This window comes from Phymastichus coffea, unplaced genomic scaffold (genome assembly GCF_024137745.1).
Source record: "Phymastichus coffea isolate CEN01 unplaced genomic scaffold, Cenicafe_Pcof_1.1 PCOF00029, whole genome shotgun sequence".
Lineage (NCBI taxonomy): Eukaryota > Metazoa > Arthropoda > Insecta > Hymenoptera > Eulophidae > Phymastichus > Phymastichus coffea.
In genome coordinates this window covers 2,836,060-2,863,983 of record NW_026706840.1, presented here as the reverse complement: position 1 = coordinate 2,863,983, position 27,924 = coordinate 2,836,060, and the positions used below count along the sequence as shown (strand labels likewise).

General features: G+C 32.8%; 1 protein-coding gene across 3 annotated transcripts in view; it reads left to right on the top strand.

Moving 5' to 3' along the window:
- Positions 1–2,535: 2,535 nt before the first annotated feature.
- The window catches only part of LOC131662997 (leucine-rich repeat and calponin homology domain-containing protein), an 858,362-nt gene continuing 832,973 nt past the window's right edge, over positions 2,536–27,924 (top strand). For all 3 annotated transcript variants that reach the window (XM_058933049.1, XM_058933050.1, XM_058933048.1), the window contains exon 1: positions 2,536–3,051. In XM_058933049.1, the coding sequence (XP_058789032.1) occupies positions 2,844–3,051 (208 nt within the window). In that variant the 5' untranslated portion in view covers positions 2,536–2,843. The remainder of the gene's footprint in view (positions 3,052–27,924) is intronic.

Genomic DNA, 27,924 nt, shown 5'->3' with positions numbered 1-27,924 from the left:
TTTACCTTGCAATAGCTGCGATCGTTCGTCTGCTGGTCGTGCTTCTTTCCACTCCATTGGAACGGCATCTCGCGTCAAACGTCTTTGTCCATTAGGGCAGGTTTTGAAGTATTTTGGCAGGAAATGATCACCACAAAGTCCAGCCGCATGGATAAATGAACTTGTCCAGGATTGAAGTTGTTTGTTGCCTGCAAAGACATATTTGCAATACGGAAAACCGTGTTTTATGTGTTTCGTGTAATTTTATAGAAAAAGACAGCCATTGACAAATATTTAATATTTATCAGCCTTCCATTGAAAAAAACAAGCTCTGCGCCCCGAAATACTCCCTGCTCTCTTTCTCTCTGACGATCACTTCAACACGCGGAAAAAAAATCGTGCTGCGACGACGATGCCAAAAAATAACAATTCGCGCTGTCCTCTCTATCAATCTTACCTGTATTCTGGACCCATTGGTTTTGTCGTTGTTTTTGTTTGTCGTTGCTCGCTGATGGAAATCGGTAGAGACGTTCGCCGGTGAGCATCGATTTCGTGCAGCCACGGTACTTGCAAAAATCATACGGTCTCAATTTTGCCATCTTGTGCAATTATTAACTTGAAATAGTAACAAAAATGCGGATGAAAAACAGCAAGTTTGGCAATATTGAGGACGTAGAACCTTTCGACTGTCCCGCACTTGTGAGTTGCACTCGCGAAAACTCGCACACAATTGTCACACTAATTATCACACAAGCACTAATTGTCACAATATTTCGAAAGAAAATTGCCGAAATGAAACACGTTGAACACGAGGCTTTCTGCATACAATGTCGCATCAACTAGCGCGAGTGGCTTATCGGCTGATGAGGCGTGCAGAATAACCGCCAAAACAAAAGAAAACTCGTCTTTCCGATGCGTCGCGGGTGGCGTGAAGCGGGAGTTGGGACACTAATCGATTTGAATGACTTTTGATGAAAATTATGATGCACGCTTTTTTTTCATCGAATATTATTTTCTTAGATTCTCTCTCTCATTCTTGCGATGAACAATTAAAAAAAGGTTTGTTCAGCTAAAATTTTTGGATATTTCCATTTGTTATTAAGCATTTGCTACTTTTTTACGCGAGTATAAATTAATTAATATTTCTCTTGTTTTCAAAAAAATAATTAAAAATAGTGACTGTAATAAATGACATATGCAAAAAAAATAAAAAAAAATTTGATCAACCGGGTCTCGAACCCGAGAGGCATAAACAGCAAGCCGACGCGCTAACACCTCGGCTACCGCGTTACGTTGGGACTATAGCATCGTAAGCATCTGATAAACTTGTCTGCTGGGAGGGGGCTTAGGTTACGGTCCCCTAATAAAAAGCTTGTAGTGTAAAAAAAACAAATAAGTGCATTTAAAGAAAAAAATGAGAATGGCATTTCGTCATAGCGCGCCAGGAAGAACAGGACATACTCGTCGCGCCGACGGCAAATCGGAGTCAAAATTCCGAACGGCTAGCCGAGCGCGCGAGCGTGTGTTTGTTTCCATAGCTCCGCCCACTTGCTATGCGAGCAAGTAAGCGCATATTCGCCTCAGCTCTCCGAGGCGCACGATGGCTAGTAAGCCGTGCAGGCGCACATTCCCCTCTACTCTCCGAGTCACACATTCTCCTTCCCCTCAATTCTCCGAGGCGCACGTTTGCGTTCCCCCACCGCGGCTCCCCTAAAATTGTGCGCCGGCTTCGGCGCTTGACCGCGACGCGGCGCTCGAATCAGCGAGTTCGGATGCTCACGCTTCTTAACACGGGAACTAGCAATCTCCCACCCCCCTTACCCTAGCCTGCAAAGTGTAATGGACAGTGAAAAAAAAAATACCATTCGAAACTTCTCAAATTGAACCCTCCAAAAATGCTCAATATTTTAATTGAACCCCTTCAGTTGTCCCAAAAAAAATTAAAAACTATGATGATTTTTTCGTTTTTTGCAACTGCGATATATTTAGTAATACTTAATATTTTTGCAAAAGAAACAAGGCAAAAAATTGAACCTTTGCTCGTTTTAATTGCACCCCTCTCACTTTTTCAAAATTATTAATATATATGTCAAAAACAACAATCTAACTTTATTGTATGTTCTTTCCAAATAACCCAATAACCCAATAATCTATTTGAAAAGAACATACAATAAAGTTAGATTGTTGTTTTTGACATATATATTAATAATTTTGAAAAAGTGAGAGGGGTGCAATTAAAACGAGCAAAGGTTCAATTTTTTGCCTTGTTTCTTTTACAAAAATATTAAGTATTACTAAAGATATCGCAGTTACAAAAAACGAAAAAATTATCATAGTTTTTAATTTTTTTTGGGACAACTGAAGAGGTTCAATTAAAATAATGAGCATTTTTGGAGAGTTCAATTAGAGATGTTTCGAATGGTATTTTTTATTTTTACTGTCCATTACACTTTGCAGGCTGGGGTAAGGGAGGTCAATCTCCCTATTCATCTCTGGTATAGACGAATGGCAAACACATCTACTTATGCTTATATGTGTATGAGAGAGAAACAAACGAGGATAAGAGGAAGAAAGAGAACCGGGTGAAAATATGGTAGGCTACAGTGCCTATAGGAATGGCCAAATGGGGGACGTTACTGCCAGTCGTACTGGGGGCTTGGGATAGTGAAGAGTTGTATTGATCTAGTATTAAATAAGTGAAAAAATCGAATGATTCTCGAACGTTGTTATCAATACAAAACTTAACAAAACAGATATGTCATCATCAGATTGGTCTTTGCACAATAACGTCGAGCAACAAAGGACGAATAAATCGAAGTTATTCAAAAGTTTAAGTAGCATTAAGGATTCTTTAGACATACAGCATGGCGTTAGCTGCCGTTGTTAATGGCTCTAACAATAATATGAATGGGCATATACATAAACAGCTGACCAGGAGTCTCGAACGCACTTTGGAAGAGGCTCAACTCAGCGGCGAATTGAAACTCAGTGGGCGTAAACTTAAAGATTTTCCAAAAGTTGGAAAGCCAACTGCTGGTATAAAATATAATCTTCAGGATACTGTATTTGCAGGTTTGTAGATATATTTATATTGTACATTCACATTTTCTTGTCAGTTCATATTCAATGTTTTGTACATTTTTGCTATATCTATATCAATAATTTGTTTTTCGCTTACTCTTCAAGTTTGTTATAAATAACCATGTATATATTGTATGAATTTTATTTAAAGCTGTGTATGTATCCATGCTGAACAAGAAGTATTAAATAATAAAAAATTATTATTTTGCATAATTTTTGTTTCATGACCGATACCTGAAATTCATTATTTGCTTGTGTTAATAATTTGCACAAAATAGGAAGAAAGAAATAGGATGAATTATAAGTACAGAAAGAGATAAGTATTTTCAACTCTGTGTGTTGTGTGGTGTGGTGTAGTCTGTAGATGTCTAAAAGTTAGCTAATAATTATAAAAAGTATATAATTATGAGAGCCAAATTAATTCGTCTTAAATTGCACCTTTTCAATATATAATTGTACTCAGAAAAAAGTCTTTTTTCAAGTTATAAATAATTTAATATTGAATATAAAATAACAATAAATTGTATACATACGAGTAAATTTATTCGCTTTTTTATACTCACCAATTCCATATAATTTATTCATGTGAAAATGTTGTTATTTTATATAAAACAACAAAATAAATTTATATAATTAGATGCGTGTATATGTGAGTATACTACCTGCACAGTGTATTAATGCAATGTTCAAGTAAAATGAAGACGTTAATGGTTTGTACGTAGATAAAAATGAAATTACTAATAATTGTTCATTTATACTTTCTTCTTATTATTATCAAATTATTTTATCAAATTATTTTATCAAAACTGGCTTTTTTAATTTTTAGTAACAAAATTGAAAAAATTTTTCTTAAGTGCATTTTGAATAATTCTCAGGATATTTTTTATTCCTAATTGTTAACAAAATTAAAAAAAATATATACACACATATTGCAGATACAATAACGTGAATAGCTTCCATAGAAGATGTATATATAGAACTGTATATACGGAAAATGAAAAAAATAAAAAAACTGATCTGACCAAGACTTAAACCCAAGACCTTATTATGTTAGCCTTTGACTTTATATTAAAAATATCCACATCCCTACTGAAAAAAGTCACATGATTTGTTACGTGATTTATCACGTGTCATTTTTGCGTGATAAATCGTGTTATTTGTTACGTGATATCACATGTTTATTAGCTGAATTCAGGAATACAGAAATGGTATGTGATATTACGTGATTATTGATATCACATTATTCATTTCTAGGTCCCGGTAAATGGAAAGGCTACGTGATTTCACGTGATATCGCATGATTATTTACTGTGTCCCGGGAGATGAAAAGGGTATCGTTTCTTTTAATGTTTTGTTAAATAGGATCAAATAAATGACGATAAATTGGAATGGAAATGAAATAGGCAAAGAGGAATGAAGGAGAATCCGCACGAAGAAGGTAAATGGAACACAAGAACGGCGACCATTTATTAGATTGCGATTTGAATTATGTACGCTGATAGGCCATATAATGTAAGAGGAAGTATTAATGATGGGGGGTAAAGTAAGCATATTTTATGTGTACTTTCTCAGGATGTGTGTGTGTGTTTGTGCGCGCGGGTGTGTGTGTGTGTGTTTGTATAAAAGTTGTAAAAAATTCGTATGTTTTTCGGAACAAATGTGTACAAAAGTTGTATAAGTTTGTTATAAGCATTGTACATGTTTTGTATAAATTTTATACAAAATTTGCACAAAATTCGTACAAATATTGTACTCAATAATCGGCTTTTTCTTAAAAATTGAATAAATAAATAATATATGCACATTATGAAGAAAATAACGTGGGTATAGCTTCTATAAAATTTAAACTAGATACGAAAAATGAAAAAAGTACTGACCTGACCGAGACTTGAACCCGAGATCTTTATATAAGCAGACTTATACCGAAGATTATTATTATATGTATCATTTTTTATCTTATATTACGTGTAATCTGATAATAGTTTATAAATTATTTGATCGTATTTAATGGGCTGTATTTTTACTGATAATATTGATGAATTTAAATTTATCAAAATGAATAAATAAATAAGCATAAAGAAACCTTTATAACTATATTATTAATTTTAAATTCATTGCTATTATCAGCAAAAATATAGTTTATTGAATTTGATTGAATAATTAAACAATTTTTAGATCATGTGTAAAATATATTAAAATTAGAAAGCATTGTAGCAGCCATTGGTAGCAAAATCAAGTCTCGATAATTAGGTTAATATTAGGACTGTGAAGATGGCCCCCGGGTTTTTATGGGAAATTGCTAGCGAAAATGGGAAAACGGCATTAATTCCGCTAATTGTCCCTGATACTCGTAGTAATTTCCCATTTACGATTAGTCAACGGGAAATGGGTGAAAATTGGCATTTTCTCCTGGCACCGGAAGTGGCCTCTTTCTCTAATAATTGTTGTTGAATAATTACGATTGATGGCTTAAAATTAAGATTTCAATATCCCCCGTCATCCTCCGTATTCGCATTTATGCTAAATGTTACTCATTTTAAATAAAAATTGTTCATAACTTTGATGCTTTGAATGGCGGGAAATCGGTGTCAGTCCGTATTTCTGCGTTCCGTGGTCCAGATAACACAGCTGGTGTCGCATACATGTACTAGACACTAATTGTTAGAGTCGTCTGCTCTTAAACAATAATAATATGAGTTTGAAGTTTGGAACGTTCAACTTGAACGAAAAAAACGAAATTTAGACAAATGCCTTCTTATCAAAATTAATCGCTGAAATTCAATATAATAATGATAAAAAGCCAAAACAAAACTATTGGAATCACCTACCACCCTCTAAAAAATACCCTTAAAAATTAAGACATTCTCGAATATTGTTATATGTTATTTAGTACAAAATAATTAATTATTTTCAACAACAATTATTTATTCTTATGTGTGAATTATTCTCATGAGTGAAAATTTTGAGCGCTTGGAACTACCCCGAACCACCCCTAATTTCATTTAAACAGGTAAGAAAGCAAAATTGATATCTTTTAGCTCTAATTTGTTATTAGCCACTAAATCGTTTTATATTTTCGCATATAATTATTTATTGTCATGTAAGGAATTGGTGTACAAAGTTTGAGCGAGCGGAACGATACGCAACTACCCCTAAGTTAATTTAACAACTAATCACATATAGGGGATACGCAGTTTTTGGGCTGCCATTTGTTATTAGCCACTCGAAATTTAAATTTTTTTGTATATTATTGTTGAATGACATGTAGAGAACTGGTGCACAAAGTTTGAGCGATCGGAACGATACGCTACTACCCCTAAGTTAATTTAACAACTAAACACATATAGGGAATACGCAGTTTTCGGGCTGCCATTTGTTATTAGCCACTCTTTTTTTTAATTTTTTTGTATATTATTGTTGAATGTTATGTAAAGAACCGGTGTACAAAGTTTGAGCGATCGGAACGATACGCTACTACCCCTAAGTTAATTTAACAACTAAACACATATAGGGAATACGCAGTTTTCGGGCTGCCATTTGTTATTAGCCACTCCTTTTTTTAATTTTTTTGTATATTATTCTTGAATGACATGTAGAGAACTGGTGCACAAAGTTTGAGCGATCGGAACGATACGCTACTACCCCTAAGTTAATTTAACAACTAAACACATATAGGGAATACGCAGTTTTCGGGCTGCCATTTGTTATTAGCCACTCCTTTTTTTAATTTTTTTGTATATTATTGTTGAATGTAATGTAAAGAACCGGTGTACAAAGTTTGAGCGATCGGAACGATACGCTACTACCCCTAAGTTAATTTAACAACTAAACACATATAGGGAATACGCAGTTTTCGGGCTGCCATTTGTTATTAGCCACTCTTTTTTTTAATTTTTTTGTATATTATTGTTGAATGTTATGTAAAGAACCGGTGTACAAAGTTTGAGCGATCGGAACGATACGCTACTACCCCTAAGTTAATTTAACAACTAAACACATATAGGGAATACGCAGTTTTCGGGCTGCCATTTGTTATTAGCCACTCGAAATTTAAATTTTTTTGTATATTATTGTTGAATGACATGTAGAGAACTGGTGCACAAAGTTTGAGCGATCGGAACGATACGCTACTACCCCTAAGTTAATTTAACAACTAAACACATATAGGGAATACGCAGTTTTCGGGCTGCCATTTGTTATTAGCCACTCCTTTTTTTAATTTTTTTGTATATTATTCTTGAATGACATGTAGAGAACTGGTGCACAAAGTTTGAGCGATCGGAACGATACGCTACTACCCCTAAGTTAATTTAACAACTAAACACATATAGGGAATACGCAGTTTTCGGGCTGCCATTTGTTATTAGCCACTCCTTTTTTTAATTTTTTTGTATATTATTGTTGAATGTAATGTAAAGAACCGGTGTACAAAGTTTGAGCGATCGGAACGATACGCTACTACCCCTAAGTTAATTTAACAACTAAACACATATAGGGAATACGCAGTTTTCGGGCTGCCATTTGTTATTAGCCACTCTTTTTTTTAATTTTTTTGTATATTATTGTTGAATGTTATGTAAAGAACCGGTGTACAAAGTTTGAGCGATCGGAACGATACGCTACTACCCCTAAGTTAATTTAACAACTAAACACATATAGGGAATACGCAGTTTTCGGGCTGCCATTTGTTATTAGCCACTCGAAATTTAAATTTTTTTGTATATTATTGTTGAATGACATGTAGAGAACTGGTGCACAAAGTTTGAGCGATCGGAACGATACGCTACTACCCCTAAGTTAATTTAACAACTAAACACATATAGGGAATACGCAGTTTTCGGGCTGCCATTTGTTATTAGCCACTCCTTTTTTTAATTTTTTTGTATATTATTGTTGAATGACATGTAGAGAACTGGTGTACAAAGTTTGAGCGATCGGAACGATACGCAACTACCCCTAAGTTAATTTAACAACTAAACACATATAGGGAATACGCAGTTTTCGGGCTGCCATTTGTTATTAGCCACTCCTTTTTTTAATTTTTTTGTATATCATTGTTGAATGACATGTAGAGAACTGGTGTACAATGTTTGAGCGATCGGAACGATACGCAACTACCCCTAAGTTAATTTAACAACTAAACACATATAGGGAATACGCAGTTTTCGGGCTGCCATTTGTTATTAGCCACTCGAAATTTAAATTTTTTTGTATATTATTGTTGAATGACATGTAGAGAACTGGTGCACAAAGTTTGAGCGATCGGAACGATACGCTACTACCCCTAAGTTAATTTAACAACTAAACACATATAGGGGATACGCAGTTTTTGGGCTGCCATTTGTTATTAGCCACTCGATATTTAAATTTTTTTGTATATTATTGTTCAATGTCATGTAGAGAACTGGTGCACAAAGTTTGAGCGATCGGAACGATACGCAACTACCCCTAAGTTAATTTAACAACTAAACACATATAGGGAATACGCAGTTTTCGGGCTGCCTTTTGTTATTAGCCACTCGATATTTAAATTTTTTTGTATATTATTGTTCAATGTCATGTAGAGAACTGGTGCACAAAGTTTGAGCGATCGGAACGATACGCAACTACCCCTAAGTTAATTTAACAACTAAACACATATAGGGAATACGCAGTTTTCGGGCTGCCATTTGTTATTAGCCACTCCTTTTTTTAATTTTTTTGTATATTATTCTTGAATGACATGTAGAGAACTGGTGCACAAAGTTTGAGCGATCGGAACGATACGCTACTACCCCTAAGTTAATTTAACAACTAAACACATATAGGGAATACGCAGTTTTCGGGCTGCCATTTGTTATTAGCCACTCTTTTTTTTAATTTTTTTGTATATTATTGTTCAATGTCATGTAGAGAACTGGTGCACAAAGTTTGAGCGATCGGAACGATACGCAACTACCCCTAAGTTAATTTAACAACTAAACACATATAGGGAATACGCAGTTTTCGGGCTGCCATTTGTTATTAGCCACTCCTTTTTTTAATTTTTTTGTATATTATTCTTGAATGACATGTAGAGAACTGGTGCACAAAGTTTGAGCGATCGGAACGATACGCTACTACCCCTAAGTTAATTTAACAACTAAACACATATAGGGAATACGCAGTTTTCGGGCTGCCATTTGTTATTAGCCACTCCTTTTTTTAATTTTTTTGTATATTATTGTTGAATGTTATGTAAAGAACCGGTGTACAAAGTTTGAGCGATCGGAACGATACGCTACTACCCCTAAGTTAATTTAACAACTAAACACATATAGGGAATACGCAGTTTTCGGGCTGCCATTTGTTATTAGCCACTCTTTTTTTTAATTTTTTTGTATATTATTGTTGAATGTTATGTAAAGAACCGGTGTACAAAGTTTGAGCGATCGGAACGATACGCTACTACCCCTAAGTTAATTTAACAACTAAACACATATAGGGAATACGCAGTTTTCGGGCTGCCATTTGTTATTAGCCACTCGAAATTTAAATTTTTTTGTATATTATTGTTGAATGACATGTAGAGAACTGGTGCACAAAGTTTGAGCGATCGGAACGATACGCTACTACCCCTAAGTTAATTTAACAACTAAACACATATAGGGAATACGCAGTTTTCGGGCTGCCATTTGTTATTAGCCACTCCTTTTTTTAATTTTTTTGTATATTATTGTTGAATGTTATGTAAAGAACCGGTGTACAAAGTTTGAGCGATCGGAACGATACGCTACTACCCCTAAGTTAATTTAACAACTAAACACATATAGGGAATACGCAGTTTTCGGGCTGCCATTTGTTATTAGCCACTCCTTTTTTTAATTTTTTTGTATATTATTGTTGAATGTTATGTAAAGAACCGGTGTACAAAGTTTGAGCGATCGGAACGATACGCTACTACCCCTAAGTTAATTTAACAACTAAACACATATAGGGAATACGCAGTTTTCGGGCTGCCATTTGTTATTAGCCACTCTTTTTTTTAATTTTTTTGTATATTATTGTTGAATGTTATGTAAAGAACCGGTGTACAAAGTTTGAGCGATCGGAACGATACGCTACTACCCCTAAGTTAATTTAACAACTAAACACATATAGGGAATACGCAGTTTTCGGGCTGCCATTTGTTATTAGCCACTCGAAATTTAAATTTTTTTGTATATTATTGTTGAATGACATGTAGAGAACTGGTGCACAAAGTTTGAGCGATCGGAACGATACGCTACTACCCCTAAGTTAATTTAACAACTAAACACATATAGGGAATACGCAGTTTTCGGGCTGCCATTTGTTATTAGCCACTCCTTTTTTTAATTTTTTTGTATATTATTGTTGAATGTTATGTAAAGAACCGGTGTACAAAGTTTGAGCGATCGGAACGATACGCTACTACCCCTAAGTTAATTTAACAACTAAACACATATAGGGAATACGCAGTTTTCGGGCTGCCATTTGTTATTAGCCACTCCTTTTTTTAATTTTTTTGTATATTATTGTTGAATGTTATGTAAAGAACCGGTGTACAAAGTTTGAGCGATCGGAACGATACGCTACTACCCCTAAGTTAATTTAACAACTAAACACATATAGGGAATACGTAGTTTTCGGGCTGCCATTTGTTATTAGCCACTCCTTTTTTTAATTTTTTTGTATATTATTGTTGAATGACATGTAGAGAACTGGTGTACAAAGTTTGAGCGATCGGAACGATACGCTACTACCCCTAAATTAATTTAACAACTAAACACATATAGGGAATACGCAGTTTTCGGGCTGCCATTTGTTATTAGCCACTCGATATTTAAATTTTTTTGTATATTATTGTTGAATGACATGTAGAGAACTGGTGTACAAAGTTTGAGCGATCGGAACGATACGCTACTACCCCTAAGTTAATTTAACAACTAAACACATATAGGGAATACGCAGTTTTCGGGCTGCCATTTGTTATTAGCCACTCCTTTTTTTAATTTTTTTGTATATTATTGTTGAATGACATGTAGAGAACTGGTGTACAAAGTTTGAGCGATCGGAACGATACGCTACTACCCCTAAGTTAATTTAACAACTAAACACATATAGGGAATACGCAGTTTTCGGGCTGCCATTTGTTATTAGCAACCCCTAAGTTAATTTAACAACTAAACACATATAGGGAATACGCAGTATTCGGGCTGCCATTTGTTATTAGCCACTCCATTTTTTAATTTTTTTGTATATTATTGTTGAATGACATGTAGAGAACTGGTGTACAAAGTTTGAGCGATCGGAACGATACGCTACTACCCCTAAGTTAATTTAACAACTAAACACATATAGGGAATACGCAGTTTTCGGGCGGCCATTTGTTATTAGCCACTCCTTTTTTTAATTTTTTTGTATATTATTGTTGAATGTTATGTAAAGAACCGGTGTACAAAGTTTGAGCGATCGGAACGATACGCAACTACCCCTAAGTTAATTTAACAACTAATCACATATAGGGGATACGCAGTTTTTGGGCTGCCATTTGTTATTAGCCACTCCTTTTTTTAATTTTTTTGTATATCATTGTTGAATGACATGTAGAGAACTGGTGTACAAAGTTTGAGCGATCGGAACGATACGCAACTACCCCTAAGTTAATTTAACAACTAAACACATATAGGGAATACGCAGTTTTCGGGCTGCCATTTGTTATTAGCAACCCCTAAGTTAATTTAACAACTAAACACATATAGGGAATACGCAGTATTCGGGCTGCCATTTGTTATTAGCCACTCCATTTTTTAATTTTTTTGTATATTATTGTTGAATGACATGTAGAGAACTGGTGTACAAAGTTTGAGCGATCGGAACGATACGCTACTACCCCTAAGTTAATTTAACAACTAAACACATATAGGGAATACGCAGTTTTCGGGCGGCCATTTGTTATTAGCCACTCCTTTTTTTAATTTTTTTGTATATTATTGTTGAATGTTATGTAAAGAACCGGTGTACAAAGTTTGAGCGATCGGAACGATACGCAACTACCCCTAAGTTAATTTAACAACTAATCACATATAGGGGATACGCAGTTTTTGGGCTGCCATTTGTTATTAGCCACTCCTTTTTTTAATTTTTTTGTATATCATTGTTGAATGACATGTAGAGAACTGGTGTACAAAGTTTGAGCGATCGGAACGATACGCAACTACCCCTAAGTTAATTTAACAACTAAACACATATAGGGAATACGCAGTTTTCGGGCTGCCATTTGTTATTAGCCACTCCTTTTTTTAATTTTTTTGTATATCATTGTTGAATGACATGTAGAGAACTGGTGTACAAAGTTTGAGCGATCGGAACGATACGCAACTACCCCTAAGTTAATTTAACAACTAATCACATATAGGGAATACGCAGTTTTTGGGCTGCCATTTGTTATTAGCCACTCGATATTTAAATTTTTTTGTATATTATTGTTGAATGACATGTAGAGAACTGGTGTACAAAGTTTGAGTTATCGGAACGATACGCTACTACCCCTAAGTTAATTTAACAACTAAACACATATAGGGAATACGCAGTTTTCGGGCTGCCATTTGTTATTAGCCACTCCTTTTTTTAATTTTTTTGTATATTATTGTTGAATGACATGTAGAGAACTGGTGTACAAAGTTTGAGCGATCGGAACGATACGCAACTACCCCTAAGTTAATTTAACAACTAAACACATATAGGGAATACGCAGTTTTCGGGCTGCCATTTGTTATTAGCCACTCCTTTTTTTAATTTTTTTGTATATCATTGTTGAATGACATGTAGAGAACTGGTGTACAATGTTTGAGCGATCGGAACGATACGCAACTACCCCTAAGTTAATTTAACAACTAAACACATATAGGGAATACGCAGTTTTCGGGCTGCCATTTGTTATTAGCCACTCCATTTTTTAATTTTTTTGTATATCATTGTTGAATGACATGTAGAGAACTGGTGTACAAAGTTTGAGCGATCGGAACGATACGCAACTACCCCCAAGTTAATTTAACAACTAAACACATATAGGGAATACGCAGTTTTCGGGCTGCCATTTGTTCTTAGCCACTCCTTTTTTTAATTTTTTTGTATATTATTGTTGAATGACATGTAGAGAACTGGTGTACAAAGTTTGAGCGTTCGGAACGATACGCTACTACCCCTAAGTTAATTTAACAACTAAACACATATAGGGAATACGCAGTTTTCGGGCTGCCATTTGTTATTAGCAACCCCTAAGTTAATTTAACAACTAAACACATATAGGGAATACGCAGTATTCGGGCTGCCATTTGTTATTAGCCACTCCATTTTTTAATTTTTTTGTATATTATTGTTGAATGACATGTAGAAAACTGGTGTACAAAGTTTGAGCGATCGGAACGATACGCTACTACCCCTAAGTTAATTTAACAACTAAACACATATAGGGAATACGCAGTTTTCGGGCGGCCATTTGTTATTAGCCACTCCTTTTTTTAATTTTTTTGTATATTATTGTTGAATGTTATGTAAAGAACCGGTGTACAAAGTTTGAGCGATCGGAACGATACGCAACTACCCCTAAGTTAATTTAACAACTAATCACATATAGGGGATACGCAGTTTTTGGGCTGCCATTTGTTATTAGCCACTCCTTTTTTTAATTTTTTTGTATATCATTGTTGAATGACATGTAGAGAACTGGTGTACAAAGTTTGAGCGATCGGAACGATACGCAACTACCCCTAAGTTAATTTAACAACTAAACACATATAGGGAATACGCAGTTTTCGGGCTGCCATTTGTTATTAGCCACTCCTTTTTTAAATTTTTTTGTATATCATTGTTGAATGACATGTAGAGAACTGGTGTACAAAGTTTGAGCGATCTGAACGATACGCAACTACCCCTAAGTTAATTTAACAACTAATCACATATAGGGAATACGCAGTTTTTGGGCTGCCATTTGTTATTAGCCACTCGATATTTAAATTTTTTTGTATATTATTGTTGAATGACATGTAGAGAACTGGTGTACAAAGTTTGAGTTATCGGAACGATACGCTACTACCCCTAAGTTAATTTAACAACTAAACACATATAGGGAATACGCAGTTTTCGGGCTGCCATTTGTTATTAGCCACTCCTTTTTTTAATTTTTTTGTATATTATTGTTGAATGACATGTAGAGAACTGGTGTACAAAGTTTGAGCGATCGGAACGATACGCAACTACCCCTAAGTTAATTTAACAACTAATCACATATAGGGAATACGCAGTTTTTGGGCTGCCATTTGTTATTAGCCACTCCTTTTTTTAATTTTTTTGTATATTATTGTTGAATGACATGTAGAGAACTGGTGTACAAAGTTTGAGCCATCGGAACGATACGCTACTACCCCTAAATTAATTTAACAACTAAACACATATAGGGAATACGCAGTTTTCGGGCTGCCATTTGTTATTAGCCACTCGATATTTAAATTTTTTTGTATATTATTGTTGAATGACATGTAGAGAACTGGTGTACAAAGTTTGAGCGATCGGAACGATACGCTACTACCCCTAAGTTAATTTAACAACTAAACACATATAGGGAATACGCAGTTTTCGGGCTGCCATTTGTTATTAGCCACTCCTTTTTTTAATTTTTTTGTATATTATTGTTGAATGACATGTAGAGAACTGGTGTACAAAGTTTGAGCGATCGGAACGATACGCTACTACCCCTAAGTTAATTTAACATCTAAACACATATAGGGAATACGCAGTTTTCGGGCTGCCATTTGTTATTAGCAACCCCTAAGTTAATTTAACAACTAAACACATATAGGGAATACGCAGTATTCGGGCTGCCATTTGTTATTAGCCACTCCATTTTTTAATTTTTTTGTATATTATTGTTGAATGACATGTAGAGAACTGGTGTACAAAGTTTGAGCGATCGGAACGATACGCTACTACCCCTAAGTTAATTTAACAACTAAACACATATAGGGAATACGCAGTTTTCGGGCGGCCATTTGTTATTAGCCACTCCTTTTTTTAATTTTTTTGTATATTATTGTTGAATGTTATGTAAAGAACCGGTGTACAAAGTTTGAGCGATCGGAACGATACGCAACTACCCCTAAGTTAATTTAACAACTAATCACATATAGGGGATACGCAGTTTTTGGGCTGCCATTTGTTATTAGCCACTCCTTTTTTTAATTTTTTTGTATATCATTGTTGAATGACATGTAGAGAACTGGTGTACAAAGTTTGAGCGATCGGAACGATACGCAACTACCCCTAAGTTAATTTAACAACTAAACACATATAGGGAATACGCAGTTTTCGGGCTGCCATTTGTTATTAGCCACTCCTTTTTTTAATTTTTTTGTATATCATTGTTGAATGACATGTAGAGAACTGGTGTACAAAGTTTGAGCGATCGGAACGATACGCAACTACCCCTAAGTTAATTTAACAACTAATCACATATAGGGAATACGCAGTTTTTGGGCTGCCATTTGTTATTAGCCACTCGATATTTAAATTTTTTTGTATATTATTGTTGAATGACATGTAGAGAACTGGTGTACAAAGTTTGAGTTATCGGAACGATACGCTACTACCCCTAAGTTAATTTAACAACTAAACACATATAGGGAATACGCAGTTTTCGGGCGGCCATTTGTTATTAGCCACTCCTTTTTTTAATTTTTTTGTATATTATTGTTGAATGTTATGTAAAGAACCGGTGTACAAAGTTTGAGCGATCGGAACGATACGCAACTACCCCTAAGTTAATTTAACAACTAATCACATATAGGGGATACGCAGTTTTTGGGCTGCCATTTGTTATTAGCCACTCCTTTTTTTAATTTTTTTGTATATCATTGTTGAATGACATGTAGAGAACTGGTGTACAAAGTTTGAGCGATCGGAACGATACGCAACTACCCCTAAGTTAATTTAACAACTAAACACATATAGGGAATACGCAGTTTTCGGGCTGCCATTTGTTATTAGCCACTCCTTTTTTTAATTTTTTTGTATATCATTGTTGAATGACATGTAGAGAACTGGTGTACAAAGTTTGAGCGATCGGAACGATACGCAACTACCCCTAAGTTAATTTAACAACTAATCACATATAGGGAATACGCAGTATTCGGGCTGCCATTTGTTATTAGCCACTCCATTTTTTAATTTTTTTGTATATTATTGTTGAATGACATGTAGAGAACTGGTGTACAAAGTTTGAGCGATCGGAACGATACGCTACTACCCCTAAGTTAATTTAACAACTAAACACATATAGGGAATACGCAGTTTTCGGGCGGCCATTTGTTATTAGCCACTCCTTTTTTTAATTTTTTTGTATATTATTGTTGAATGTTATGTAAAGAACCGGTGTACAAAGTTTGAGCGATCGGAACGATACGCAACTACCCCTAAGTTAATTTAACAACTAATCACATATAGGGGATACGCAGTTTTTGGGCTGCCATTTGTTATTAGCCACTCCTTTTTTTAATTTTTTTGTATATCATTGTTGAATGACATGTAGAGAACTGGTGTACAAAGTTTGAGCGATCGGAACGATACGCAACTACCCCTAAGTTAATTTAACAACTAAACACATATAGGGAATACGCAGTTTTCGGGCTGCCATTTGTTATTAGCCACTCCTTTTTTTAATTTTTTTGTATATCATTGTTGAATGACATGTAGAGAACTGGTGTACAAAGTTTGAGCGATCGGAACGATACGCAACTACCCCTAAGTTAATTTAACAACTAATCACATATAGGGAATACGCAGTTTTTGGGCTGCCATTTGTTATTAGCCACTCGATATTTAAATTTTTTTGTATATTATTGTTGAATGACATGTAGAGAACTGGTGTACAAAGTTTGAGTTATCGGAACGATACGCTACTACCCCTAAGTTAATTTAACAACTAAACACATATAGGGAATACGCAGTTTTCGGGCTGCCATTTGTTATTAGCCACTCCATTTTTTAATTTTTTTGTATATCATTGTTGAATGACATGTAGAGAACTGGTGTACAAAGTTTGAGCGATCGGAACGATACGCAACTACCCCTAAGTTAATTTAACAACTAAACACATATAGGGAATACGCAGTTTTCGGGCTGCCATTTGTTATTAGCCACTCCTTTTTTTAATTTTTTTGTATATTATTGTTGAATGACATGTAGAGAACTGGTGTACAAAGTTTGAGCGATCGGAACGATACGCTACTACCCCTAAGTTAATTTAACAACTAAACACATATAGGGAATACGCAGTTTTCGGGCGGCCATTTGTTATTAGCCACTCCTTTTTTTAATTTTTTTGTATATTATTGTTGAATGTTATGTAAAGAACCGGTGTACAAAGTTTGAGCGATCGGAACGATACGCAACTACCCCTAAGTTAATTTAACAACTAATCACATATAGGGGATACGCAGTTTTTGGGCTGCCATTTGTTATTAGCCACTCCTTTTTTTAATTTTTTTGTATATCATTGTTGAATGACATGTAGAGAACTGGTGTACAAAGTTTGAGCGATCGGAACGATACGCAACTACCCCTAAGTTAATTTAACAACTAAACACATATAGGGAATACGCAGTTTTCGGGCTGCCATTTGTTATTAGCCACTCCTTTTTTTAATTTTTTTGTATATCATTGTTGAATGACATGTAGAGAACTGGTGTACAAAGTTTGAGCGATCGGAACGATACGCAACTACCCCTAAGTTAATTTAACAACTAATCACATATAGGGAATACGCAGTTTTTGGGCTGCCATTTGTTATTAGCCACTCGATATTTAAATTTTTTTGTATATTATTTTTTGAATGACATGTAGAGAACTGGTGTACAAAGTTTGAGTTATCGGAACGATACGCTACTACCCCTAAGTTAATTTAACAACTAAACACATATAGGGAATACGCAGTTTTCGGGCTGCCATTTGTTATTAGCCACTCCATTTTTTAATTTTTTTGTATATCATTGTTGAATGACATGTAGAGAACTGGTGTACAAAGTTTGAGCGATCGGAACGATACGCAACTACCCCTAAGTTAATTTAACAACTAAACACATATAGGGAATACGCAGTTTTCGGGCTGCCATTTGTTATTAGCCACTCCTTTTTTTAATTTTTTTGTATATTATTGTTGAATGACATGTAGAGAACTGGTGTACAAAGTTTGAGCGATCGGAACGATACGCTACTACCCCTAAGTTAACAATATAATTTAACAATATACACGATCAAAGAAATGTAGAGTTTCAATTCTCCCATTTGTTATTAGCCACTTAATTTTTCACTTTTATTGTTTATAAATGTGGAATGTATGTAAAGAAATGGTGTATAGAAATTTGTTACATATATATTATATGTAACAAATATATAGTTGACTATCCTGCAAATAAGAAATGAGCAGTTTTATACTGGGAAAGAACATGAAATTGTCCTCAAATCCATTCAAGAAGATAAATATTTTTAATTTACACTAGTTCTGCTTCAATTTATTATGTGTATACATATATATAATACATAGTAGTTAATGGTGTAATATGTGGTTATATATATGTATATATATACATTTAACTATTTATTTAATTATTGTGAACTTTTTATTACATTTATTAATTATAATTTGTAATATAACATTTGTAATTTAATATATTGTTAATAATTCTTAGTTATGATTTTATTGTAAAAAACCAATTTTCTCTCTGTATTCATAAGGGCTTGAGACCTTCATGTTAATAATGTTTTGGTTTATATTAACATGGCTGCATTAGAATCGGTTTATTTACTTCAGTTTTTTCACTGTTCTTAGTCTATCGACTTGCGTAACACTGTTGTGTAGGTTTCCTGCATTGTTCTTATTAACTTTTACATCGATCATGCAGTAAATATATTTTAGTTAATTGTAGAACAAAATGCGGATTGTTTTACAATATAAATCTATAAATAATCAATCAATTCTTTATTGTCATGATTAATATTTTCAATAATTATAATATTCAAGAAATGTTAAAAGCAATAATTTGAATTAACTGAATTTTTTAGATTTATATCAATCTTAGTCCAACGACTTACTGTTTTTACAACTTATAATTCTCAGATATAAATCTGATTTTGTAGCTGAAACTGAATAGACCATGAGTTTGATGATTATATAAGTACTTTGGAAGTTTTATTTGATTTTAAAATATTTCCTACAAAGTTTACAAATAAATAATTCGTTTTCTCCTGGTTCATTTTCAATTTTTCTTTTTTTAAACCGCCTGTAAACTGTAACATTCTCTTCTTCATCCGTATCAATACTTGTGTACTGCAAACATCTTTTTTCACATTTTCGTCTACAATATTTGCATTGGATTGATTCCGATTTTATATTAGAAAAGCAACACATACAAATATTTTCCATATTATCTGATAGTAACAGAAGATTATGTGCTACTTTTAACCTGTACTTATCAGGATCAAATGTGAGGTTGAAATCTTTTGCATAACCTAAACACTCAAGATAATACATTACGTATGATCCACAACTGTGACCATCGTTACAATTTTGGTATGGACGATTATCAATCTTCCATTTTTTCCATTGGATCTTTTGTAACTGATTGAATGATGAGTTTGTATGTTTGATAAAGTTTTCAAATGCCTTTGTAGCTCGATCTTCATCGTCACCTTTACCGTAAGGATCTAAAACACATACTTTTTCTTCACTTATGTTTGCAACAAATAATTGCCAATGACTATTTAGTAAATAAGGCATTAGTAATAGGTTTTCAATAGGAAATGTAATTGTATTTATTCTTCGATCTGTGCATTTCCTCCTTCCGCTGTATTCTCCTAATATTATCGATGTATTATCTGTAGATATGTAAGTTACACCTTTCCATTCATCTATACAGGTAGCTACATAAGAATCTATAACTATACCATTTATCCATATTTTAGTTTTTAGTGTATGAAATTCTTGAGCTCTTAATTCATATGTATTCATTATTACTAATTTCTGGCTTTTATATTTAGTTACAGCAACATTATAAGAACGAGAATTAAAGTAATAATTTGCATCTTTGACAACTTTATTTGGATACTTTTCTACAACTCTTCTTTCATCATTTTCATCGTGTTCCACGAATTTAGTACTGTTTTTTTGTATATCTTCTTTCATCTGTTCTTCTGAATGATTATCAATATTCATATTATTAATTTTTACATCCTGTGTTGGGATTGTCTCACGCGTAATTTCTTTGTCTTTATTAGTAAGATCTATTATGTCAAGATTTTGACGATCATCTCCTTCGAATTTTCTTTTGTTCGTTGATTTATCTAATTTCTTCTTTTTATCGGTGGCCGTAAGAGCACGTATTTGCAAATAATTTTCTGATATTTTCTGTGGCATCAACTCTATTTTCGCCGCAGTTATACTACTTTTACTTATTTTTCTTTCATTAATCTTCACTTTCTGTAACTCTTTTGTTTCCAAATCATTCTTTAAGTTTTCTTCTACTTTACGTAATTTTTTTGCTTCATGAATAATAGTTGATGCATTAAGATGGTTCTTTTTACTATGCTTTTTGATATTTATCTTAGTGTCTGCTGATGACTTTCTATCCCACGTCTCTTTTAAGTACGGGTTAGCAATAGTTGCTGGATATTTAGCTTTCTTATTCGATAATCTGGTTCCTTTTATACATGGGTTAAGTTTAATGAAAGCTGCCGTTTCTTGTCTGCTTTTATCTAGTACGCGTATTACATCACCAATACAAGACCTAGTATTCCCATTTAGAACTTTATTTTTCATAACTTTTGTGGAGCTTTCGATGTAAGCATTACTTACTCTTGAGATAGTATTATCTACTAAATCCAAATCTAATCCACTCCACATCACTATATACGGAATCCATTTTTTTATAGCGTATTCAACAAATTCTGGAGCAAAGTATTTATTCGAAACTGTTTTTGGAATTTCCTCTTCGCATTGTATTTTACTACCATAGATTGCAATATATTTCTGGTAATAACGTTGATAAAATGGTGATTGTTTGTAGGTGGCACGGTTAAATAAATCTTCACTAGCCACTATCTCATAATCTTCATTTGTGTTGCCAACATCCCGTTCACTTTCTTTATAGTCGTCATCTTCATGTTTCGGGATTAAATCTGATTTTTTAATCAATAATGACTGCAATGCATAGATACTATCATTCGCATTTTTTTCTTCTGTAGTCAGTAAAACGTTACAAATGTGTTGAAATATTTCGTCAATTTCAACAAGATTTCTGCACAATATTAATAAACAAATGCAATCTAACAAGAAACTCTGTACGTTCTTTTTTTCTTTTTGGTCGTGCATTTTATTATGTACAAAACGTGAAAAATTGACTTTCAAGGATCGTGAAACTGCGTGTGCAAAGTGGGCACAGCATATTTTTACAATAATAAATCCTTTAGGTGGTAATACACCTTCTGCACAGAAAGTATACAAAATGTCTATATACTTCGGTAATAGAATATTGTTCCATTCTAACAGCAATGAGTGAATGAATACCCATGACCAATCAGTAACTATACATCGTAAAATTGGCCATCTTTTTAACTTTTCCATTGCAAAATTTCTGTATTCTTTTAGCCATTTACTAATTGATGAAACGCCATGTTCAGATGTGATCATATGCGTTATTTTGACTATTGCTGCATCATGTCTTATTAATATATTATAGTAATAGATCTTCTTACAATTCAGGTCCTGTGGATTACGTACTACAGATCCCGTCGCATCTATATGAAGTATTGCATTTTTTATTTCTGCTAATACATTCAACTCTTGTTCTGCATGCATGATAGCAGTTAATGGCAGTTGTACTATTCGCAAAAAAGGATCTTTCAGTTTTGCATGTTCCATCCACAATTGAAAAAGATCGGATAAGTCCATTGACTCCAATTTACACCGATTTTTTGTTTTTAATTCAGATACGGCCTTATAGACTGTTGACGTTTTTCTTAATTCTTGCGAGTGGCCGTCTTCGTACAGACCTGTGTCAATTTTGGTAATTATTTTATTCATATGATCTGAAATGCCTCCTCTTCCACATATTTCAGCCCATTCTTTGCGCAGTTGTTTTCTCAATGATTTAAAACATCGTGTCATCGGACTAACTTGATGAACTACTTTTAGTTCTTCTGTACACGATACTTCTAAGACAGCTACGAGATCATCCGTGTGATGAAACCTGAATTTATACTGTGCGCTGTGTTGAGCTTGACCACACTTAGCATATGCAACTATGTCTCTTTGATTATAACGCACACCTCCATAAAATTGTAATCTACATGTACATCTCATATCTTCGACTAGACATTGTTCAATGGCTACTCTGATTTTGTCATCGTCAAAAATCCCTATATCATCTTTTAATGCTGCTGACGGCATTTGGACTGAACCTATATCATAAATAAATTTTTCTTTCTTCTTTGGTTTTATTTTAGAAATATCACTATTGACGCTTTCACATTCATCGAACTCAGACAATTCAAAGTCGCTGTCTATACTTTCTGACTTACGAAAGAAATTTCTGCGTGAAACTGGTTTTATTTCTCTCTTCCATTCTTTTGCCTTCATTTCACCAGTCGGGAATTTCACAACACTTTCTATATTAATCTTATTATTTTTATATACAAAGGAATAAGGATCATCAATTTCCTTTTCACTTGTATATTTTTCTATTTGTGTATCTTCCAAAATTGTTGCAGGATCATCTTTATTTTCTTCAATAGTAAGGGTGTCTTTCAATATTTTATCCAAGACAACCCAATGACCTTCCACCAGATTACCAAGCAATAAAATATAGAAGCAAGGTTGATCTTCAGAGTCAGTTGTATTTTCATCTACTTTAGTTATATACAAGTCACCTGGTTTTTTAATAAAAACCTTCATATTAACTCCATATATCTTGATAAAAACTCCTATTTCATACAAAGTCCCGTATTCTCCTAATTTTCCCATTACGTTTTTATAATGAGTAGCATCATTATATTTAACGATACTAGGATTAGAATATATCACTGACGATAATTCTGATTCCCAGTTTTTCGTTGTGTAATCAACTATACATTGTCTCACTTTTTCATGATAAGATTGATCATCATACAAAAAGTCAGATAAACATCTAAATAAACAATTTCCATCACCAATAATATTTTTTTGTCTGTAATGGTGCAAGCCATCAGACTCAACGATATCTTCTAATTTATTTTCTATTTCATCACTTGAAACTTCACTATTTTTCATCACTTCACTTCTATCTTCAGCAAGTTGTTGCTCCTTATTAATATTATTAAATAAGTTAAGCTCATTATTAGATGAATACTGTAATTTACAGTCATCATCAAACTCTTTTCTATGGTCTTCAGTTACTCTACCGTTTTTACTTTTGTTTAAACAAACCGATTCTTTATTATTAACTATATTACATTTACCTACCATAAGATGTTCGACCTCAGCACGTAGTTCTGAGTTTGGTTTTGTCCATAGATACTTAATTTTTTTCACAAACCCGCTGTCACCTTTCTTCTTTATACTCTTACAAATCTACAGAGAAACAAAATTAAATTTTCCTATACTTCGAAATATATATCAAAGAGTGTAAGATTTCTATTTTAGCGATAAATTCAATTTATGAATAATTAACATGGATAATAAACTGCAAGAATAGAAATATGTTAGTAAATTGGTTTAAGAACATGATACGTTATGTTTTGAAATTATTTGTATAAATTGTTAATTTTATAACCATCTCCTATACTACAATCAATATCGTTGTGTTAAAATTTGGTAGAAAAAAAAAAGAGAATGAATAAAAATAAAATAGAGACTACATATTTATCTTTTGTATATTTTAAATTAAAACATATGCAAACAAAGGAAATTAATTATCAAAATATTAAACCCGTTAAATTAGAAGAATATTCACGGGTGTTTTCATAGTGGCAGCAAAAAGTAGACGATGTTAAATTGATAAGCTTTCAACAGCTGAATTTTTAAACAACTACTTGTGTTTGAAAGTGCAAAAAGGATTGGATCTGGTACAATTCCATCATATTAATGTATATGTATTTTAATGTTTAATTTTCTACTTATAAAAAATATTTTCCAGATAAAGCAGGACTTTGGAAAATTGCATCCAAACATTAATATTGTTAGTGGTGATAAATGGTTGAAAATTAAACAGTGCATCAAATTCCAGTTGCGAAATGCTACAGGTAATATAGAAGATAAAGGCTTAATCAGTGCTTTAACCTTGGATATTTTTAATGAGGGTAAACACTCATTCATTAATCTGTTATAAATTAAAAAGAAAACAAAAATGTTAATAAGTGACTAATTAGAAAAGATAAAAAATTATTTATAATTTTCTAAATTTCAGATCAAGAAGATTTTTTAATATTTTATCTTTTGCCTTATGTGATTTCTTCTCAACGTAGCAAGAAAAGAAAAAGTGACGAAGGAATTAATCAACGACCTCATAAGTTATCTCTTCAAGAACGTCGTGAAACTTTTCTTCTTCATGTAGCTGTATGGATTTTACCAACATTTTCATGCGAAACTTAGCTATTACATAATAATATTAAATTATTATTTATAATTTTGCTCAATATATAGACTCAAAGTGATGTAGAACCAGCTATATAAGATCTACAAGCTCGACTACAAAAAAACAATCATACCTTTCAACCAATAGTATTGGCTGTAGGTGAGAAAACTAAGATAAACAATTACAGCGTAATAATTAATAATCAACAGTATACACAGAGCAATTGCTTAAGTGCGTTTAAAACTGCTTTACAAATTTACTTTACCTTCGATTGTTCTTATTCAGAAAATTCATCAAGCTTGTGGCTTTTTGTGCAAAAATGCTTATTTGACCTTCATCTCTCTACAGATTTTAACAATATATCCATTCAGATTTTATTAGGAATAATTCAAAGCGCCCTAAGTAAGTAAATTAATTAGTAAAATGAAGCAGTGCTATTTATGCAGTGACACTTTCGATGAAACATCACTATTACTTGATCATATTAAAATCTTTCATAAGAATGTTAATAGTTTTAGATGTATATTCGATGAGTGTACTAGATGTTATACAAGTTTTCGATCTCTATTAGCTCATGTAAAAAGACAGCATGGTATAGAAAAAAATATTTCGAATTCATCTGTAGAATCAAGTAAACAAATACAACAACAAAATGACACTTCGAGTGTTTCGACAAATTGTACTGCAATATGCGATTGCACCATTGATTATTGTGATAATTATAATAGTTATGATAACTCTTATTTTGAAATGTTAGATGATGACAATCCTATCCATGTTGATATTAGTGAAATTTATGCCAGGGATATGGAGCACGTGAAAAGTGATTATTTAGAAAAAATAAGTTTTTCATACGTGGCAAACTTATACAAATACAGAGATATCAATCGAAGTAGAGTTCAATCTATAATAAATGATACAAAAAATGTTTTCAAAAAGCTTCTAAGTAATATACAATCAGAAGTTATTAGTTTAAATTTAAACAATTCGATAAAAGAAAAAATTAATCTTACTATCGAGTCTTCTGCTACTTTTTTGGATTCTTTTGACAACGAATATAAATGTTTTAAGCGGTTTAAGCAATTTAAAACTTATGTTGATCCTGAAAGTATTGTTATTGGCGAGAGAAAAGAATATGAACGAAAAGGTCTTATTGAAACAGTAAAATTTGTTCCTGTTAATATTCAATTTATTCCTATGAGAAAAATTTAAAAAAATTTTTTTGAGTTGCCTGATGTTTTTGATGAAACTATATCTTATATTAACTTTTTAAGATCAAACAATTTAATTATTTCAAACTTTGTTCAAGGAGAATATTGGAGAAAAAAATGTACTAGATTTGGAGATAAATGTGTGTTGCCGATAGTGATGTACTATGATGACTATGAAAATAATAATCTTCTTGGATCGCACAAAGGCTTAGCAAAAACCGGAGCGGTTTATATAAACATACCATGTCTGCCAGAAAAATATCAATCCAAATTGGATAATATTTTCGTATTTTGTTTATTCAATTCACTAGACAGACAGCAATTTGGAAACAAAATTGTTTTTTTTCGAGTAATTGAAGAATTAAATTTCTTACAAGAGGAAGGAATAACTTTAAACCTTCCAAATGGCGAAGTACAAATTTATTTTGAGTTAGGTTTAATTGTAGGAGATAATCTCGGACAACACACAATTTTAGGATTTGCAGAAAGCTTTAATGTAAAGAGGTTCTGTATTGCATGTTTGATATCAAAAAATGAAATTCATGAAGTATTCTCTGAAAAAAATTGTTGTTTACGCGATGAAAAAAATTACGAAGCACACGTAAAATCGAAAATTGTAAAAGAGTCAGGAATAAAAGAAGAGTGTGTGTTTCATGAAGTAAAAGGTTTTCATGTAATACATAATGTTGCGGTTGACCCAATGCATGATCTTTGGGAAGGTGTAGACCGTTATGACTTAGGTCAAATTTTGAGTTATTTAATTTATACTAAAAAGTATTTTAGTTTAGAAAAATTAAACTTTAGAATATGTTCATTTGATTACGGACCACAAAGAAGTGTTAATAAGCCGGTTGAAATCAGCGAATCGCATTTGAAAAATAAATGTCTTATAATGTATGCTTCTGAAATGTCTTGTCTTATAAATAATTTAAGTTTGATTATTGGCCATAAGGTTCCTGAAGCTGATCCCATATGGGAGTTATATTTACTTTTGAAATATGTTAATGTAATAATTTGGAGTCGTAATATTCACAAAGATGCACATAATTATTTAGGCGTACTAATTGAAGAGTACATGTCTTTTTTACAATCGTTATTTCCTAATTGTATGAAGCCCAAACACCATTTCCTTCTACATTATGCGCGATTTACGTTACTATTTGGTCCTTTGTCTAGAATAAGTTGCTTACGATTTGAAGGTAAACACAAAATTGGAAAAGATATATCAGGATCAACTACGAGTAGAGTTAATATTAATCGTTCTGTTGCTATTAAATATCAAATAATGCAAAATTTTCAGTTCATTAATTTTAAATCTGATTGTTTAATCTACGAATGCGGTAAACAAAATATTATATTTTTGAAATATATAGAAGATTATCATTATTATTTTAAAAAATTACCAGAATCTATAACTGACAAAGTGACGAGTACCAAATGGCTTAAAATTAATCAAATTAAAATATGTAAAGACATAATCTTGGTATTATTTTCAGAAAATGGACCACATTTTCATTTTGTTTCCGAAATCCTTATAGAAAAAAGCGATTTTTTTGTTTTAACTAGGCGAATTAATGCTTACTTGGATATACATTTATCTGCATACAAAGTATATAATTTGAATAATTTTGAATACGACGTAATTGATAAAACTATTGTTGAAAATTGTACTGTTACATATATAACACTTCTTTCTGATGGATATTTCTATATCCCAAAGTGTTGGATGTAATGTTTCGTATGTATCTTGAAAAATAAATAAATAAAATTACAATATTATTATATTATATGTTTATTTACTAAAGTAAAGAATAATTTTATTGCTTTTTTCTATGTAGCAAATTTTAATTTATATTAAGTAAAATTTATCATTCATTTTAAATATAATCAACCAAACAGTTTGGTAAAAATTATAACAGATAAAAATTACCAATTGTTTGGTAAAAATTATAGCGATAAAAATTACCAAACTGTAGGTAAAAATCGACAGAAATTCAGTCTGTAACCAAATTACT